General features: G+C 40.5%; 1 protein-coding gene across 4 annotated transcripts in view; it reads right to left on the reverse strand.

Annotated features, from left to right (window-relative positions):
- adcy5 (adenylate cyclase 5) overlaps positions 1-21,703 on the reverse strand; it is a 91,607-nt gene that overhangs the window by 31,169 nt on the left and 38,735 nt on the right. For all 4 annotated transcript variants that reach the window (XM_069722687.1, XM_069722685.1, XM_069722686.1 and 1 more), the window contains exons 2-4: positions 19,003-19,152; positions 16,991-17,112; positions 2,422-2,533 (exon numbers count right to left, since the gene is read on the reverse strand). In XM_069722687.1, coding sequence (XP_069578788.1) covers positions 2,422-2,533; positions 16,991-17,112; positions 19,003-19,152 — 384 coding nt within the window. The remainder of the gene's footprint in view (positions 1-2,421; positions 2,534-16,990; positions 17,113-19,002; positions 19,153-21,703) is intronic.

Consider the following 21,703-nt stretch of genomic DNA (forward strand, 5'->3'; position numbering starts at 1 on the left):
CTCTGCTTGGATATCCCACCAGTCCTGTTATTCAGGTGTGCTGTCACAGGTACTGAATGTGTCCCGCAGAATTCACAGGTAGCTTCATCAGGTTCACGAGCAGTCGCGAGGCACTGAATGAAAAGTCACCTGCTCATCACAGAAAGATCTGGACCTGCTGATCGGTGTTTGTTAGAGGATCTCATCCACCGTGCCTCCTCTTTTATTTGCCGACGTTTTATTATGAAACCTTTTTTTCGCCTTTTTGTTCTCGTTATATTTATATTTCTTAATTTCAATGGGATCAGATTTGCTTTTCCTTTTGTGGTCGTTGTTTTTCATTGCTGGAATCACTTTAACACACGCAAACCCCTCTTTTAAATACAGCGATTTGCACCTGATTTCAATGACGCAATTACTCTTAATAAATCACCCACAAAACGGGTGCAAAAAAATGTGCAAACTTTTGGAAGGAACATGCAATTTAGTACCCGATATTTGAGATCTTAATAAATCAGGCCCTATGTGTTCTTGCTTACCAGTTTACAACATTTAACCATTTCACCCAAAGAATGATCATTACTTCACAGATTGTTTTATTTAGCGTCATTTTAGAATCTTTCAGGGGAAAAAAAAAATCTACTAATGTTTAGAATAAAATCTAAAAGTTTGTCAATTTGTGCGGGGGAGGACGGCTTAAAAAAATATACCTAACTTTGCATGGTAGGATGTTTTTCTGCAATGCAAAGACATCTAAAGACCTCTTCTGTAGATCTAGACCTGTGACATGAGTGTGCCTGATATGAACTATGCCAATGATAATGGAATATTTCACCACCTTGGTTGAGTTTTAAAAAACCAACACATTCTCAAGATGTCAAATACTGACGATTTATCAAAGCTGTTCTCGTGGTTAGGTTTAGGAAAACATCATGGGTTGGGTTAACTGTGACACAGTCACTGTTTGGTGAGGGTTAGGCACAAAAAAAATACTTTCTCTTCTTTCTACATTGTCACATGACCTTTTTCAATCCACCTTGTCATACAGAGACATACAGTAAGGTACTTTGTGCTCTCGGATACCAACAACAATAAAATATTCAACGCCCTGGAAATGAAACCCGTGTGGAACAAACAGGTGCTAAACCAGAGAAGGACTTTTGTCACTGGTCAGCTGCAGTAAAGTATCTTTCTTTAGTCTGTGAGACCTCGTCCACCTTGGCTGCATAGAGGCTGTCACTTTACTCTGAAAGCTCCATTAATTTTTAATGGCACAGTGTGATCCCTCCTGCGGTGGCTCTAGCCTTGGATTTGTTCTCCATGATTCGTCTGATGACTGTTTCAGTGCTTCTTCTGTCAACATGCACTTTAATTATTATGCTGATTACACTCTGGAAAGACAAAACTACGTCATGGATTATTCAGTGTTTCAATAATACATCAAATATTCAGACAGTTCAGATGGTTTGAATATCAAACTTCTTCTTCTACTGCTCCTCAGGCTTCAGAGCATCTGGAACTTGATTTTGGAGGAGCTTGTGCTGTCTGCAATTTACATATTTTGAGGACATTCATGATGTCATCAGGTTTTATTTAAGTATCCACCTCAGTAACAGCAGAGGTGGGCCTTCAACCGGGAACATCTAGCTCCAACAGATCCAAGGTTTCCACCGTTAACACTATGAAGACTGCATCAGTGGTCCAAACTGGTACAATAGCTCCGCACAACAACCACCTGTGAGAACCGTGCACAGCCTGTATGCATCTCTGTTGACACACCGCGTGTTGGCGCAGCAGCAGGTTAAATAAACAGTAGACTGCAGTAAAAGCAGGTTAATTGTGACCCTTAGGTCCTGGCAGCCTTTCTCTCGACCAATTATCATTTACAGGATGTTCCGTGAATCTCCCACTGTGTTATTAGAGTGAGTCCCTCCATAACCCTCAATAACTGGGTTATTCACCCCACTTACAGTCACCAGGAGGACAAAGACTTTCAGGAATAAAACAGAAATAGAATCAGGCTCGTATGACCTCAGACTAATGTCACACATAAGTAACTAGTAACATAAGTAAGTGGACGTGAGCAACACCCAGAGTCAAACAGGATCTTGCCTAAACAAGCCAAGGCTTCGTTAGTGTAGTGTTGTTAGTGTATGCTGGGAAATTATTTGTATGTACTGTTATAATTTTTATCAATTCAGATTATTTACCATTGATATTGATCAAAAATAATGTGTGGCATGCCATCTTAATAGGATTTTTTTTTTTTTTTGCATTTGTAGTGGAAGAATTGTGATTGTTCTCAAACCAAAAGATAAACAAACATTGTTGTTTTAAAAAAATCAAGTCAAAATATATTAAGGTAAAAAAAAAATATGCTAACTAAATTGTTAGTTTGCTTTTGTGTGCATTATACACATGTGCATGTAACTGCATCCTTACCGCTGCCAGCTTGTCGAAGCGGGCGAAGAGTTCATTGAGAGTCATCACCAACTCCTGCGCTGTGCACTGGGACGCCAGACTGGTGAAGCCCTCGATGTCTGCGAATAAGATGCTGCAGAGACACAAAGACAAGAGAAACACAATTCAACATACTTTATTCTGAAGATTTTACTCAATTTCCTCACAGTTTCCAAATCCAAATTCTCTCAGTACTGCAGTCCTTTTCCCTCCTAACTGTACTTTTTGCCTGATGAGGCTGCACACAGACACACGGCATCTATTTCTTTTAAACATGCCAGCAATGAATGTCAACAAGAAGCAGGAATAATAAAGAAAAGTTCAAATTAAGTTTGGAATAATGCTTCTCTGAATTTACATGAAAATCTTTTTGCAAACCTACACTGCGCTGAGGATTGCAGGAAACTATAGCTTGTAGAGACTCCGAAGGGCGCCGATTCAAATTGGCTGATTCAACCTTTTCAAATCCACTGTCAAGATGCAGGTAAAAAACAGTAAGCGTACAGAAGTCAATGTAATGTTCGCTTATGTGCAATCTAGAGAAGCACAATTTACTGCACCCTTTTCCTTCATTTTGTTCCCAGTGCAGCAACAACAACGTGATTCCTCTTTGCTTTACCACATGTGAACTCAATCAATTGTGTTAGTTGGAAAGCACAGTTGGAGTCAGAGGGCTACTGGGAATCAGTTCCCTGCACCATATGAGGTCAGACAACATGCTTCAGAGACTCAAATAAAACATTGCACAGAGTGAAATCTTCCTTCATTGTGAGAACCTCCTCTGAGAGGAGTTTACAGCAGCAGGCTGGTGTACAACAAAAGAGGTTCTGAGTTCAAATCTTCTGAGTCTGCTTCATCCTTCCACAGTCCAACGACTGCTCATGTTAACTGCTGACTGTGTGGATGTGAGAGTGAACAGTCGTGTCTCCGTGTGTCAGGCGACCAGTTCAGAGTACCACGCCCCTCGACAATAGTAAATAGTTACATTCCAACACTGCATATATAAGTGCTATACTTAAGTACAAATTTAAAGTACTTTATGTGAGTATTTCCATTTGGTTTTACTTCATATTTCTACTCCACTGTATATCCGAGGCAAGTTCTTTTTACTCTACTAATTTTCAGATTACTGATTATTAATTATTCGGCAGGAATTGAGAGAGGTGGAGGTGGATGATTCAATGACTCTGGCCAAGGTGTACGTTGGAGCCACTGATGGAGCGGAGAGGTGTGAGGTTGTGATTAGAGCAGCTTTGTAAAGTCATGTTGGAATGTAATACAGAACCTGTAATCTTTTATTTTAAAGTACTTGACACTGCATTTATTCTTATGAGGTACGGGCAAAGAGAGAGTGTGTGTGTGTGTGTGTGCGTGATACATTTGGAGTGACAGGGCGCTTGTGAAAAGTTAGCTGGGAACAAGGTAAACTGATACAGTGGAGGCCTTTTTGTGATAGAGGCCATTGTCATTACTCTCCTGACGCCGGCCTGACAGCAGGGCCGATGATCTCACCGTGCAGGTTGAATCATTTCTCTCAGGAAGAAACAAGGACAAATGGGGCGGAGCTGGCAGGTCGGCAGTAATGAGCTTAGTCTGTGAGAGACAGTCAGCGTGGCCTCATGTACACTCACAGATGAAACCCCATGAGAAAGTCCTGAATGCCTCAAGTTGTTCTGTGAAACATCATAACTCTCCAGTACACAGTCACATCTCGTGCTCAATATTTCCCTTCTTCAATAATATTTATTGTCTGGTCAACGATTTTCCTCCTGGGGTGAAAACATGTGATGAACTTCCTAATTTAGATGGCAAGACCATGATTGTGTGTTGCTTCTGCTTAACACTATCCTGTTTTGCATCGGCTTGAGCAATTACTGTGGGATGCCCAAAGGTCAAATAAACTTAAAATGACCTCAGATTCAAAACTCCAACCGTAATCTTATTTATTCTCCTGACTCCTAATAGTTTGAACTGTTTACCTGATCTGCCACAGAAAAAGGAAAGTTACGGCTTCCATGTTCTCTGTGCATGTCACGGTGCTGATCACAGCTCACATGCAACAGGAGCAGTCTCTGAATGTTGTGATCCACCCTTGTATATATCGTGGACTTAGAAAATATATATCCTATATCCCTTGACAAAAATGTCTAAATTCGGTAGTTTTACAGTAAAAATGGGTCCAGGCCACTGTGTGACCCACACATCCCATAAGTTCACATCACATCACTTAAGAGCTGCTCTTTATATTACAGACCACTTCATTATTTCACCTTTACAAATAGCATCCTATGAATATAAGAATATCTATAATGCATCACTTTCACATTACACACAATAAATTCACCCTATGATGTCATAGGCGGTAGTCGTGATATTGAATTGTCTTTTTGCTTATTTTGTAATCTTGTAACACTGTTTACACCTCCCCCCTTTGATGGGAACACAATCATATACAATGTCAGATTACTACAGCAATTTAATTTACAGTTACATACAGGCAGCACTGCCATTGTTTGATTTTGTGAAGCCAGATAATCCAACAGTTTCCTGACTATATGTAAAAGTGGCTTTCTGAGTCAGACCCCAAAGAAGCAGAAGAGAAAGCTATAAATAAACAAATGCTTTAGACCAAACAATGATATGATTCTTTCAGGGTAGGTGCCTGTTGCACAGCCAAGAGAACATGCTGTGTTTGTACAGTATGTATGGGCAGGACACGGTTCGAGTTTGTATTCTGAGTATGTGACATTCATTTTGTCTTAATGGATCCCCCCCCCCTCCACCCCCCCCCTCCCACCCCACCCCCTACCCCCGGCTGCTCACATGTCAAGAGCACTAACATGTTCTAATGAAGCAGGGCCTTCAAAATGTCTAAATTTACTCAATTTGGGTCTTAGACTGAAAAGGATTAGGAGTTCCCACTCCGGGGTACACACTTCTGAGAATAATTGATTGCTTTCTGTGAGCTGATGCATGGGACGTTGAGTGAAACCAGACACTGGACCGATGTGTCCGAGCTCAGGAACAGGTCTGTCTCGCTGGGTAGAGGAAGTGAGGGTCGAAGAGAAAGGCAAGAAGAGAGTGGATGGATGGAAGAGGGAGAGAGAGGGAAAGATGGCATGCTCTAAAGACTACAAAAGAGAAACTGCTTCTACTCACTTGATTTTTAACCTCACAGAGTATGAAAGTTTAAACACTGCAGAATTAACAATACACAATAAAAATGAAGATGTATCAGTGTTTCATTTTTGTGAAATTTATTTTATCCATATAGTCAACCAGCTGAAAAAAATGAAGGTGACATTTTAGAGGGAGGCCGTATTGGAACATGGTTCTGGATCCATTTGTGTTATAAAACTGGTTACTGGACTTCAAAGTGGCTCTCATTTAGCAGTCATGTTGCCTCTTTTATAACACTGGTAAAGGTCAAACACAAGCAAGCTGTGACATATCAAGTTTGGCGAGTCAATTGGCAAAGCAGGAAATAAATAATACTTCTCTAAAAGAGGTTCTGTTGAAATGTTTATTCGTGACATACTGAAATGTGGTCAGGGAGTCTATGTCTACTGTCTAGCAAAAAAACACCTTAGGTGACGGTCCACAGAATGAAGAGGTAAAACCTTTTAGTGGAATGAACTGAAGATGTATTATTTTTATGACTAAGAAACTAAACCTTTTATAATAGAAGAGGAAAGATTGTCTTTTGTATTCACTCAAAAGTTATACAGCCTCTCTTTAAAAAAAAATCTAAGGCATGAGAAGCAAGGTTGACACACAAAGTAGGCCAGAAAGTCTCTTTATTTGAAAAAATGAAAAACTCCATGACAAAACTCAATTTCTTTAAGAAACCTTCTCAATATTGTGGCAAATGTCAAGACTCAATCGCAGGTTAAATACAATAGAATGTATGGATAATGGTATTCAGTCAAGCCAGTTTACCATCAGAAACGGGTGTCACAGGAGTCCATCCTCGGTCCACTGTTCTTTACCTTTTATACATAAAAAAACACAATTCTTCCAAATCAACACTTCAATGTCCATGTCTTTACTGATGACGCAATGCTATGTGCTCGAGCTCCCCCACAGCCTGGGCTTTGACTGGTCTTCAGTCTGCCTTTGATGTTTTACAATTATCACTCCTTTACCACAGACTAGTTTTAAATGCAAGAAAAGACCAAGTACATGGTATTCTCCACCTACATCAGTGAATTTGACTATCCAGCAATTAAAACTTTAAATGACAGCAAAACTACTCTCTCTCGGTCATACAAAATGTAAGAACTGGTTTCAGATACTACACATCTTTTGCACAAGATGAACTGTAAACTGTCCTCAAAGTAGAGTCCTACATTCCTCTTCCAGATGTCAAAGCTTTATTATTAGACATTTATGATTCTTATTCGTATTTTTTTAATTCCTTGTTTATTGTGTTGTTTCTGATTTGGTGATTGTGTTCTTGTGAAAGTGAATTCTTTCTTGGAGAGAAGATCTTAATCAGTGAGACTGTCTGATTACATCAAGAAGAAATAAATAAAATGTAGAATGTTTGAACATGCTCTCTGTATGATGAATACTGCAGCTATTTATAGGTAAATACATGATGTACAGATTTCCTGGTGGATTATCAGTCCCTGCCCACTTTCCTACAGAAGCAGAGAGTAAGGCCACTTCCCAAAGCCTGCTATAACGTCAGAGGCGATAGTCGGTGGTGAGCTGCAAAAGCGGCAGAGTGATATGTGAAAGAGACCTGTGGGGTCTTTAAGTCCCATTTAACCATTGCCATGGTGACGAGTGACTCCTTAGTATGCATCATTACCTCCAAGGGATCTTTACTTTTGTATAGCGACAGTGATTGTACTGAAAGGCCTGCAAGTCACACAGAGGGAAATGTTGGATAATCTGGTGTTTTGCATTGGATGAAAACAATTAAGTGTTATAAAAAGATAAATACCTGAATTTTGATATAAATCTGATTTAATTATATGGTTTAGGGATAAATCAAACCAGTGATCCGTTCCAGGGTAACAGAGGACTAACTGCATGTAGTAATATGTAATATGTATGTAGCATTTTTCATTTGATAATAGTTCATTTGACAAAATTTGAGAAATAGGCTTAGCATGTTACACCCAGAGAATAGAGCATGTGCAATATGCAAAGGTCAACAAAAATCTTCTAGTCATAACTGTAGTCTGTGGGCACTGTGACCACCCAGATCAAAGAAGGAGGTCGTATGACGGTAGTCGAGCGTGGTTGAATGGAACAAACATATGACATTCACCCTGGAGACCTAGATGTCTTTTAAGTAACGCAATCTACTTGGGTAACATGTCTCAACTTAAGTAATGTGCATTAAGTAATTTGCGTGGTGTACGTAACGTGAATTATGTAAAATTACTTATTTTAACCAAAACCATGACCTTTTCCTAGCCCTAACCACGTGGTTTATGTTTCCTAAGCCTAACACACAAAAGGGCACCTTGTGTGTGTCTGTGAGATACCAGCAGGCTGTGACAAAATGGTAGTATTTGATGCTCTGGGCTGAGATAGGGTTGGCACTACACCAAACTTTTATTTATAGAAGTTAGACGTGAAAATGTAATATACTTTATGTGTCGATACATTAATCTTTTCATTGTGGTCATTTTCTAGAAGAGTACTATCTAGTGGTAACACTACTACTACCAGCACCCCCACCACCACCACCTTCCTACTACCACCACTACTACCACCAAAACCACTACTACCCCCAAAACCACTATTACCACCACCACTACCACCAAAACCACTACTGCTACTACTACCACCCAAACCACTACTACCACCAAAACCACTATTACCACCACCACTACCACCAAAACCACTACTGCTTCCCCCACCAAAACCACCACTACTACCAAAACCACTACTACTACCAAAACCACTACTACTACCAAAACTACAACCACCTCTACTACCACCAAAACCACTACTACTACCGCCACCAGGACTACTACCCCCACCAGTACTATCTGGTGGTAGTAATACTACTACTACTACTACCACCACCACCTTTGCTACTACCACCACTACTACCACCACCACCACCACCAAAACCACTATTACCACCATCACTACCACCAAAACCACTACTGCTTCCCCCACCAAAACCACCACTACTACCACCAAAACCTACTACTACTACCGCCACCAGGACTACTACCCCCACCAGTACTATCTGGTGGTAGTAATACTACTACTACTACTACCACCTTTACTACTACTATCACCACCACCACCACCACCACTACTACCACCAAAACCACCACTACTACCACCACCACCACCACCAAAACCACTACTACTACCGCCACCAGGACTACTACCCACCACTACTACCACCAAAACCACTTCTACTACCACCACCAGGACTACTACCCCACCACTACTTCCACCAAAACTACTACTACTACCACCACCAAAACCACTCCTACCACCACCACTACTACCACCAAAACCACCACTACTACCACCAAAACCACCACTACTACCACCAATACTACCACCAAACCCACTACCCCCACCAGTACTACTACCACCACTACTACCACCAAAACCACTCCTACTACGACCACTACTACCACCAAAATTACTACTACTACCACCAAAACCATCACTACTACCACCAAAACCACTACTACTACTACTACTAGCGGCAGGAACTGGGAGACTAGTCAGGATGGAGGGAAAGATGAATGCAGCAATGTACAGAGACATCCTTGGTGAAAACCTTCTCCAGAGCGCTCTGGACCTCAGACTGGGGCGAAGGTTCATCTTCCGACAGGACAACGACCCAAAGCACACAGCCAAGATAACAAAGGAGTGTCTTCGGGACAACTCTGTGAATGTCTTTGAGAGGCCCAGGCAGAGCCCAGACTTGAACCCGATTGAACATCTCTGGAGAGATCTGAAAATGGCTGTGCACCAACGCTCCCCATCCAACCTGATGGAGCTTGAGAGGTCCTGCAAAGAATGGGAGAAACTGCCCAAAAATGGGTGCCAAGCTTATAGCATTATACTCAAAAAGACTTGAGGCTGTAATTGCCGCCAAAGGTGCTTTAACAAAGTATTGAGCCAAAATGTACGAGTAATATTTTCGTTCTTTATATTTTTAATAGATTTGCAAAAATGTTAAATTTTGTCATTATGAGGTATTGTGTGTAGAATTTTGAGGAAAAAATGAATTAAATCCATTTTGGAATAAAGCTGTAACTTAACAAAATGTGGAAAAAGTGAAGCGCTGTGAATACTTTCCGGATGCACTGTAACCTACACGATCTCCTTTTCCTGTTTACAGAGCTCCCACTGCAAAATCTGTTCTGGGTCAAATCTCAGCTGAACCAAAGCTGCACTGTGCTGGCAATGACTGACCCTGCGATCCCCTCTTGTCTGGCACTACTGCTGCCACCGGCCAGCTGCCTTCTCTGCCTCCGGCTGTTAACCCCGCAGCTCTGTTGCTAATGGCTCACTAACCTCAGCTAAAAAAAATCCAACAGACCCTGATTCAGCTCTGACTTTTCCTGCCTCTCTTTATTTGTCTTTTAACCATCGATCCATTCACCCATATCCATTACTCATCCAATCCATAACTGTCTTAATTTACTGGTTTCTTTCTCTCTACCCTTCAAACTTTGTGTCCGATCTATTTTAGATTCTTGGCCGACAAAGCAACACAGCATGTATCGACATCTGGATACTTGTTTAGGAGGGATACAGATGCTTCACGCTGAATCTCATCTCATGCATTACAAACAATTGATTAAATATCTCTTTTCTTAAACATTACAGTGGCAAAGTATGAGTGTTTTTTGTTAGATATGCGATCTTGTGTCTAAAGGCAGTGAACATCAGCTGATTTGTTGTGCACCGCATGCATGTGTGTTGCTGTCTGCCCACCAAGGACAGATTCTCAGGTCAGGCCTGGCCCCGGCAGCATCAACAGAGCCAGCTTACATAACACGCGTGCATAATTAACTGCATCAAACAGACTAAAACCATGTGTGTTTGCTGTTCCATTTCAATTCTTGCCCTGACAACAATTACAACATGCAGAACAAAGGTGGGGTCAGTTCCTGTAATTTATGCAATGTTCTTTCCATGTCTATTTCTTCAGGGTGTCGCTGGCCTACATAACAACAGCAGCAGCGGCGGCTCCGGTCACAATGTTCTGTTTGAGAATATTTCTGCAAATTTTACAGGACAACCCAGCAGCGTCAAAACATTCACCCCAGAGCCAGATTGCATAATCCTTTAGTCAGCACACATTTGGGCTTCATTGCCAAAGCCACAGGACATGACTCCACTCCAGAGGATAAACAGTGGGTGCCACACTCTCAAAAGGTGGAGCAGAACTTTACCCTTTTGTTGCTGGGCTATAACCATGAATAAGGACATTAGCATTGGTTGAAAATCAGCAGTACCAACTATCCCTTCAAAGATAAGAATTACTGACCTTTAAGCAATGCTGTGATCATTCGGGAATAATAAGCGATACATAGCGATGCCTCTCTGACACTGTGGTGAATTCCCTCCATGCACTGCAGTCCTTGTTGCTAAATCCCATTCTTGCCAGAGAAAGACAGTATAGCAAAGGTATGGACTCAAAACTTAAGTCATAAAAATGAGGGTTTAAGACTACAGTAAGAAAGAGCTGATGAAGACCTACCACTTGGTCAACTTGACTAAACTGGTCTACACAGTGACAGCATGCTGATATGCTCACAACGACAATGTAAATATGGATGTCACAAAGAACAAAATTCTGAAAATCTGACACATTTTCTCTGCAACCGTTTTGTAGAAGCTGTAGGCTCTGGAGACAATGAACAACAATGTAACATCACGTGGGACTGGCAGCAGTTACAGGTGCATTTCTGCTGTGAATTGCCAAGATAAAACCCTAATCATTGTGTATTGTGTATGGAGATATTTGTGCAATCTCTATCTGATTGTAGATACATGAACTTTGACAGCAACAGCTGCACAGTTACCTGGAGATCCTGTGATAAAATGATGAGGCTCTTGGAGACTTTTGTTTTCCATTAAATGTTTGTTCTTGGACAGAATTTGCTGGGGCGACCAGTTCTCGACAAATTGTCAGTAATTTAAAATCTATGCCATTTGTTGTATATGATCCCTTTCTAACAATTTTGAGATATTTTAAAACCTTTTGCAGGACTCAGAGGCCTTAGCTCTTTGGGTCTTGAGCATGATGACAACACACTTAATTTGCAAAGAGAAGACAAGACTGTTCAGACTTTCAAAAATCAATCTGGATGTGACACAAAAATAGGATTTAGGGGGGGGGCAGTCTGAACAACAACAACAACAACAACAACAACAACAACAACAACAACAACAACATATCAGCTGACCCCACCCCACCCCACCCGCCCTCATCCCCCTTCCCCTCCATCACCCTGACATCTCTCTTGTTTTTCATATCTATCCCTTATACTTTGTCAACACTTCACTTTCTTTCTTTCTTTTCTCTAAAAGGTTTTAAGAAGACAGGCCCTAAAGTTCCCATCAGTGCCACCTAAAATGGAACCCTTCATTCTGATTTAATGGATTTGAAGGTATGATAATTGTAGGCATGTGATTAGTTTTCCCATGGGACTGATCCAATTTTTTTTATTTATTGAATGTACAAATTTGTACAAACTGTCAATTTTATGTGTCATTTGCTAGAGTGCATCACCTTTATTATCAGACCATGCTTTAACAAGGATAAACTATGTTAAGGAAGTTGAAAAGAAAAAGTTTTCATTTTCCTTCTTCGCATGACTATATTTGTATTTGGACTTGAAACCTGGTTATGACTCCCTGTGACCTGAATTGCAATCAATCAACAATCAAGACTTGTCTAGAATCGCTGAACTTGCCCCTAAAGTTTCACAACAGCTCTGCAGTGTGCAGAAAGGCAATCAGCAGGATACAGTAGTGCTGCCAAGAGGACCTGACTCACTGACTTTCACCTGATAAACGTGTTTCGTGAAGCTGAGCCGGAGGCACAATTGCTTGAAGTGGATTGAACCCTACAGATGTGCTTTTTTTTTTTCCCATGAACCACCCTGGTGATTCATTCAAGATGCTGCCTTAACAGAGTTAAGTGACTGTAGTTCACACTGAATTGGTAATGGTGTGCATCCTAAAGTCAGAAACTATGTGTTGGATCAAAGGATGTAATTAAAGGCAGTTCATGGTCCATGAACTGATCTGTTGCCTATGTTGTTGAGTGCTCCTAAATGACGAAAGGCACACGGGTAGAAACATACAGAATCTAATGCATATCTACAGCAGCAACAAGCTCCACAGACACCTCTCTGCCACCTCCTGTTTTCCTCTTTCTCCTAAGTAGAAGCAGTAGGAGCTGTCACTTCTCTTCCTGTTGTTACTCAGCCTTACCGCAGAGCACCAATTACCAAAAGCCACCACCCGCACCCCAACAAGCCCAGTCACACCTGGTTAGCTAACCCTAACCCACACATGTCCACGGCCTGAACTCAGCCAAGCTAAGCGGAAGCTGCTATTGTGCTGCCTTCTGCCCATCGAGTCATACAAAAATCTAAATCTCCACCTCCATTTTCTCTTCTCTTTCTCTCCGTTATCTACTTTTAGGATGTATGAAAATCTGACGCTGCTTTAGCTCATATTTATCCAGAAATATAGTAAATTCTAAAGGGCTCACAAAATTTCAAGCACCACTGTACTCACACTGAACTCATAAACCTAGGAAATGAAAAAGGAGTCTCCTCGATAGCGATCACAATAATATGATAAAAAAGACCTTTGTGTACAAGAACACAAGTACGTGGCCTGATGCTCAAACCCGTGAGTCTCAAAGGGACACATCAAAATGATAAAGGGCTTCAATGACACCTATTATGTATCACGGTTTGGGTTTCCACCTGACTGTGACAGCTACAGGCCATAAAACTCTAAAGACTTTTTTACATAAAGGTCTGATGTGCACTCTACTATTGGCACACACACACACACACACACACACACACACACACACACACACACACACACACACACACACACACACACACACACACACACACACACACACACAAACAGAGACTTGTGCACATTATTTCACAATCAGAGGACATTACATTGAAGTATGCTAATTTCTTGGAGACCTATAACCCTAACCTTACCCTAAACCTGAATTTAAACCTAAAATATGATGATTTAAGTTACGCAGACTTAATTTTTGCCCTTAAAAAGTGCAACTGTGATGACAGATTTATGTCTCCACAAAATGCAATACAAGTTCATATAAATAGAAAAACAACCACTGTAGTTCAATCAGTACACCCTAAAGCAGAGTTTTCTTACTCCACAAGGTGGTGCCAAATCGAACCTCAGTTCTCCAGCTGCTTCTGTCTTGTATATACATTGTATAATGCTATTGTAATGCTATTATGAACTGGCTTTAATGATCTGTGGTCACAGCTACCGGAGCAAAGCCATACCATACACTCAAGAGAAAGGTAAAGCAACAATGCATCAGTGAAACTGTGAGGACCCCGGACAAGAGACCCACCAAGAGACAGACTGAACAACAACAAACAACATCTGCTGTCTCTGACCAAAACTAGTCAAAGCATCAAGCAGGAAGAAGTCAAAGTACAGATAAAGAGAAAGATGAAAGCAGCATCATATCTGATATTTCACTTTCTCATGATAGAAATTCCGTACATACAAGTAATCCACATGAAAATCAACACATCCATACTCACGTATGTGTGCAATATATGTGCAAGAAATATTCAGGCATCCATCTATTGAATTTATAGGACACCAACCTCAGTCTGCCGTTTATCTGTGTAAGAACAGAGGGTGTTGTATGCACAACAGGTTGTTAATCCCCTGCAGGCTAATTTGTGATATTGGACTTTATCAATAAAACTGACTTGACTTGGCTACAACTGTCCTCAGAAGTAACAGAGAGGACAGCAGTTGGTGTGTTCACCAGGCTGCCTGACATCAGAAAGTTACTGAACAGACTGATCATGTGGCCTCAATTAAGGCACTTTTTATAGATTTTATTTCTTGATGTTATCCCCCCACTGCCTCCTATCACAGCTCATTGGGCAGACTAAAGAGGCATACAGTGAAACAGGAAAGATAATAGTGAAATTGGGGGCTTTAATCGATTACTGTAAATACTGCTCATAATATGAAACAAGCAGGACATGTGTGATTTGACCAGTTCGCTGAAGTTTTACCAAAACATGCCAGAGGGGGAAAAAAAGATCAGAAGAAAAAAAGTGAAGCGAATGAAATCACAGCGTCTCAGAAGCTGATTGATAAAACAAACAATAATCTTCTTTGTCAGAGGCGGGTGACAGACGTCAAAGATCATTTCTGTGTGGGCTGCCCTTTAGACCATGTGTGAAGAACTGAGGCATTTCTGTGACGAATTAACAAAATCCTGCAAAGAAGTCCATGAGATGTGGCTGGAAATATTTCTGAATGACTTGGGCTTTACATCTAAAAAAAAATCTTTTCAAGAATTGATCAAATAGAAAATAATGAATTAAATAAATGTAAATGTTGGAACATCCTACTTCTAAAGGATTTATTGGTCATTTACAGACATAAACCCTCATCTGAACAAAAACAAAAAGGCCTAAACCATTACACTTTCTTTCTCTCAACGAATCCAGATTCTTTAAGTCAAAGCACTAAGTTCAACATTATGATTATAATGTGTTATAACACTCTACATGGAAACTGTAGGTAGAGACAGGTGGAAAATATTGTGGGAAAATACCATGCAGCATGTTGTCATGGCAACGTCTGCACTTCTCCTTCCTCTCCTGCCGCTGTTTGTGGGTGGTCTGCACCATTCAGGATTAACCTGGATTAAACTGTTGTTTATTTAACAATTGTGTTGCAACAGAATTTCAACCTTTGTGTGAGACTGAACATGTATTTTACACCATGTTAAATTATCGATATGAGCTGCTCCCAACACCTCAACCTCTGGCTTTGTTTGATGATTTTAGGTTGAATATCAGTTTAAATCATCTTCAAAGAAAGAGTCATCGCTTGTAGATGTCTAATCTGTGTTGATGGTAAATATAGTCAAATGAAGCAATAAATTCTCTATATATGGTGTGGTCATTTGACGTGTACAGAAATGAAGTTGGTGGCTGTAAGAACGGCAGGCCGCCTCAGCTGTCTGGTTCACCAGGGGGCGCTGTAGATGATGCACTACAACAAAACCTAGCTCTCTGTTGTTTGTCCTGCAACAAGCTTTAGTTTGAACATTAAAAATGGCAGCCCAAAACAGAAGTGCACAGGATGTTACAAGTGTTTTGTCTGGCTTGGATAGTCAGACGTATTTTTCTTGTTGTTGTTGCAGAAAAGAAATGCGACAGACAGAGGCCGGCGCTGAGGTTGCATTTGCTGTGCAAGAGCCTATGTCCGACGGAGAGCATCCAGAAACAGAGCTACTGAGCGCAAACAGTGACTGGTGGTGCCTTTGCTCAAACTCAGAATCGGTTCAGAAACTGAATCATTCTGCTGCCATGAATCCTAGCATGGACAGTTTATATTAGATATTGTCACCAACACCGCATTGCGCTGCATGTGCTGCATTCAGCATGTGCTGAAGACTTTTTTCAAGATATCAAGGATAAATTGAAACAAACAACTAAGACCAGCAGGATGAGAAGGCAGGCGACCATTGCGTGACTATTTTTTTTTTCATCTAACGCCAACAAAGTGGGCTACAGAGTGGGGATTTTATCAACAATTTGTGTTCTTTGCGTTCACAATATCTGCTAATGCTACAGTACGTGATCAGTACTTGTAGTTTCTTGATGATTAAACACCTTCTTTCCTGTCTTTTGTTCTCTGGCTGTCTATTGTTTTTTTTATTGTTTTTTTATGGGTGCTGCTGCAGGAGAGACTAGGCAGAGGGAACCGAAGGATTTGGGGGTTAGGTGTCAGAAGCTTTGCATCCTGGTTCATGTAGGCACTGCAGGCACAGCTCCATGAGCAGGAAAACTCAGCTCTCTCGGTCAATATAGCAAAACCTGAGGAGTTTATTGCTTCAGCTGACAACATTTACCATCAACACTGATGTTTTCATGTACATTATTAGTGCAAATTTCACTGTTTGACCTGGAAAATAACTGAGAGGTCTGACTTTCCTGAAAAAAGTAATATACCATTGCACTATGCTGTATTCAAAAGCTTTTGTTTACTTCAAATTGTTTCTCCTCCTCCAGTCAAAATTCACCAAATGCAGCCTTAAACAAAAACCTTTTCATAAAAAGAAATGTGTCCGTGAATGTTAATTTTCTAATTGGGTACTAATTGTGCCCCATGAGGAAAACACGCAAACTATGTATGTTGATATGTACGTATGTGTCACCTTTTGAGAGGAAGCACGTCGCTGGAGAGTAGGCGTGGAGAGAACGTGTTATTTACACCACCTTCAGCCTGACTGCCCTCACAATCCCACTTCCTGTGCCCCAGACGTTACCTGACGTTGTCATGCTTCTGGATGTAGATCTTGTGAAACATCATGTCTTCCTGCTTGGCGTTGATGTCGGCTTTCATCTCCATGGCAACGTGGCGAGGAAGCACTGAGAGCAGGAGACGCTCCTGCAAGTAAAAAGTGGGAAAGATATAACCTCAGGACAATTGTATAAGAGTTAAGAGGTGGAGACTGTAGCCGTGTGAGGGAAGGCAGAGTGACTAACACCTCAGTAATGACAATAAATACAAACCCGCATTAAACTATTATGTTTAGAGAAATTACCAAGTGCCGTCTCATTACTTGTATAAAATGACAAGTTTTCTGCATGAAAACTTGTTAATCTCAATGTGTAAAAATATTTTTCCCTTGGTCTAATTTTCTGGTTGTGTTGTTTAACCTGCAGTATAAAGTATCCTTGAGCAAAGAAAAACAATCCCAGAGATAAAATTATCACTGCTCTGGCAAACACAAATAAAAACCGTATTATTTAGAAATATGTGCAAAGATAAAGAGTTGCAAAGTGGAAAGAGTTAGTTTGGATTTAAAGTCCACTACCAGATAGACAATATCAGGTGACTGACATCTGGAGATCTTTCAAACCTTTATGGACTAACAGTGAGTTTTAATTGGAGCTGTACTCTAATGGCTTCTTCTCCAGAGTATGGAGTGTATATTAAAGTGGGCGTAGCTTTTTTTTTGGGGGGGGGGGGCGTGTCTGTTTGATTGACAGACCTGTGGTACAGTGAGGTTATGGTTATCGGTGGGCAGGACGTAGTATGGCCAGGTTTCTAATCAGATTGAGTCAGATCCACCGCTCGCTAAACTAGCAAAATGGCGTTGACCAAAATCCAAACTGGAAGCTTCATAACAGCCATTCACAAACCAACCGGTGACAGCACTGCTGGTTGCCGCTTGCTCCAGAGCAATGGCAGTAGGGCATCATGGGTATTAGAAATATATGGGTATTGTAATTAGGGTTTGTAATTTGAACCACTCACCAACAGGCTAAAAAAAAACACCAAAAAAACCCACAATAAACAAATTGAAAAGGATTCAAACTAATGGTGTATATGTTGTATAAACTCAGTCTCATGACATCATGAAGAAGACTGGTGTGTTTCTGTGTTGTGCAACGTTGAGGATATCATTTAAGGAAAATTTCACACAGGGAAAGCTGGGAGTCAGCTGATTTTCTGCTCTTTCCTAGCTACAGTATATCTCTTTCAACACAGAGTACATTCTGAACTGATCAACACATTTTTTGTTTTGTTTTGGGTTTTTTTAAATCTAATTTGGGATGTATTGAGAACAAAATAACAACCACAGTGACTCAGCGATGGTTTCAGATGAGAGCTTCAGTATATAGATCTGGTGGATTATTTTGCTGTGAGGAAGCACGCTCTGTTATTTCATATTAATGAGAGACATTTAACAGTTTGTAAGACTCAATGCTTTGCTGATAGTGTAATGTATGTGGGGCTGGTTGGAGTGTCACCTTAAACTTGCAGCTTCCACTTCCTTGTAATTTAGCTTTGACAGAGGAGGCCAATAAATGACTTTGAATGTGACATACATCACTTTTTAAATGACACAGACAGATAATCAGAGAATGATGTGTCCACACTGTCTGTTTTGATGTTCCTCTTCAGCTGCTTTATCATTTTGCATAACTGACACTTTCAAATGTCAGTAAGAGTGAAGTTATTCTCATTGTTTTGTGAATGAGAGACCTGTCTGTTGTTGCTCCTTTAAAGTAGCAATATAAATGAGTCACCCAGCCCATTCTATATCTGATACTGTGTTAAACAAGCATTTTACAGCTGCTGTACTCATAGAAGGAGCATACCACTGTATAGAGGGGGGAGTTAAATATTCCAAACATAGGTTTTTGTTGAAATAGTCGTTTAAAAAAGTTTTAATTGGTTTAATAATCAGTGTTACGCCTTTACAGCCCTGCTGTCCCAACATCCTTACATCCCCGTCCGCTGCCTTCAAAAAATTGAGCTCTCTCTCACCTGCTGCTGGTTTTCCCTCTGGGAGTGGAGGCGGGCCTGGATGCATTCCCTGGTCTCCTGGAAGGCCTGCCTCTGGGAGCCCTCAGCAGGGTAATGGGTGCACACTCCCACAATGTTGGTACAGGAGAAGATCAGCACGTTGGAGACTATCTGTGGAAGAAAAGGTGAGAGAGAGAGAGAGAGAGAGAGAGAGGCATCCATGTGAGCCAGAGCTGAAAGATTCATAATGTTCAACTGCAAACATCCCTGTTTAAATGCTGCAAGGAACATTTGTCACCTAACATTTCCTTTTTTTTCCTCCTTCCTGGTGCTCTTTACCAACAAAACTGGCTTTTAATCAATCAATCAATCAATCAAGAAAATAAAGAAGTGAAATTTTACTTTGACTATAAGAACACATTCAAAGTCTATCCTGTCAATCAAATCTTTGACAAACACTGACAAACATACAATTCAGACTGTACACAGAAAAGAATGCATGCATCACTTTTCACACAGAGGAACACTTTGTGAGAATACATGTCGCTTTTTCCAGTTGCTCACTTTGTAGCTTTGAGAAACAGAAATGTGACAAAGACAAGGTGAAAGGTCACAGAGGGATTGTTTTTTTGTTATTTTGGAAGTGTTTCAGCACAAAATGTCTCAGCAGTCTAAATGTTAAGGGGGTCATTATGTGTAGTGTATGTTTGCCTCAAGTCCAAGAAAATATGTGCAGTAGTGAAAGAACAGAACAGAACTTCTAAATTTAACCTAGTATTGTGTCATCAGTTTGTAGCCCGTTAATGACTTCCAGCCTACTGTACAACACTGAGTTCTGCTGGAGAAGATATTACTGGTGCAAGACTGAACGGAGAGTTTCGTGTTTAAAATTTCAGCAGTAAAAGCTCAAGAGACCAGAGTACAAGGAAGGTTGAAACTTGAACTGAAAACCGGAAGGGAAAATGTGATCTCTGCAGAAAACAGTACATACAACACGAGTTAGCACTGAACAAGTGAGGTAAACACGAAACACTGTCATTGAAAAAGTAGATGTGTCAGATATTACGGCCATTTTCTGACATTTTAGCGAGTTCATTTTATACCTGCAGGGAATGAAAACAACTGCTGCCATTAAAGCTACATTAGTAATAAACTTGTCTCCTCTACAGAGGGAAGCGACGACAGAAACTGATGTAATTCTATTCAGTTTGAACTCTAAAACAACAAGTGTTAAGTTATGTTAATGATTAGTCAATCAACAGAGAGTTAAGAAGCACATCTTCCCTGCTGAGAGACTCTGCATCTCTGAGCTGTTTTCAAGTCGTTTGATGCCCAACATTTTTGAAAACCATTGCTGGCATCAAAATGAGCATCTATTGATAATAAAACAATAAAGAATTAGCAGTTTCAAAATTTGCTATGTTGTCTTTGGACCATTTTCAATTAAATATGATTTTATATGATTTTCAAATGATCACATTCTGTTGTTATCTACCTTTTACACCATGTCCTTTTTGACAACCAACTGATTAATATGTCATTTTTAAGCACAAATATTAAACATTGCAAAGTTCCAACTTCGCTGCTTAAGTTAAAGAAGTGCGTGTTGGTCAAACAAAACCTACATTTAAAGACTCACTTGTGTGTCAAGTGGAAAATTGGTAACTATTATCACAATTTATTAGACCAAATGATTTATTAAGAAAATGACCTTCTTAACTAATAATGGAAAATGAAGCTATATCCATGTAAAGACTTTATGAATATGGTAGCAGTACCAGTGGAGAATAAAAATGAAAACTATGTTGAATTTTACTGTGGTCACAAATTTTGAACATTCAGTTCAGGGCCCGCCTATTACAGGACTATTATAGTAAACTGTTCTTCACTATACTCTAAATGAAAGTGGAAAGAACAGTATATTTAGACTTAAAATATGCAGAACAAAGATATGAATGGCTTAAAAAAAAAAAAAAAAGTGGCGAGACAACGTGTTTGATGTGTTTTCCAGGCCTGCAGTCGTTTTCACTCTAACAGAGAGTTAAGTTCTTTCTGTTTCCAGCAGCTCCACTTGTGAACATCCCTCCCTGCAGCAGGAACAGACATCTCTACCCTCTATCAATGACTTAGATACAACATCAGTCAGAATATTCCAGGGCAACCCCGACAACAAGACAGTGTCTCTCTCATTAGAAGACTGAAGCAGTCAGCTCACATGCGACCAGAACGTTTGTCTGTGTATGCAAGTGATGAGTCAAAGAGAGTGCGTGTGTTTATCAGAGACACAGCTCTGATGCAGAACAAACTGACAAACTGACTTCAGCATAAGTATTCCAGCTTTTAAGAAATTCTGGAAATCACTGCCATGTCTTCCTGTAAGTTGTGTATATCTACACACACACACACACACACACACACACACACACACACACACACACACACACACACACACACACACACACACACACACACACACACACACACACACACACACACACACACACACACACACTTCTTTCCAAAGCTGCAGTCATAAAGAACAAAAAGAACACAGTTGTTTAGGGTTTATCAGTGTTCAGGCCGGGATGTCCAGATTATAAAGCATGACATGAAAAACGTGTATTACTGCAGCAGGAAAGAAGAGATGATACTGTGGACTGAATAAAACCGGGCCAAACATTGAGCAATGAGGAACTCCAACTATCACAAGTACTTCAAGGTC

The sequence above is a fragment of the Brachyistius frenatus genome, unplaced genomic scaffold (assembly GCF_029030835.1).
Source record: "Brachyistius frenatus isolate BFR_SWC_R1_liver_20210118 unplaced genomic scaffold, ASM2903083v1 Contig_300, whole genome shotgun sequence".
Lineage (NCBI taxonomy): Eukaryota > Metazoa > Chordata > Actinopteri > Embiotocidae > Brachyistius > Brachyistius frenatus.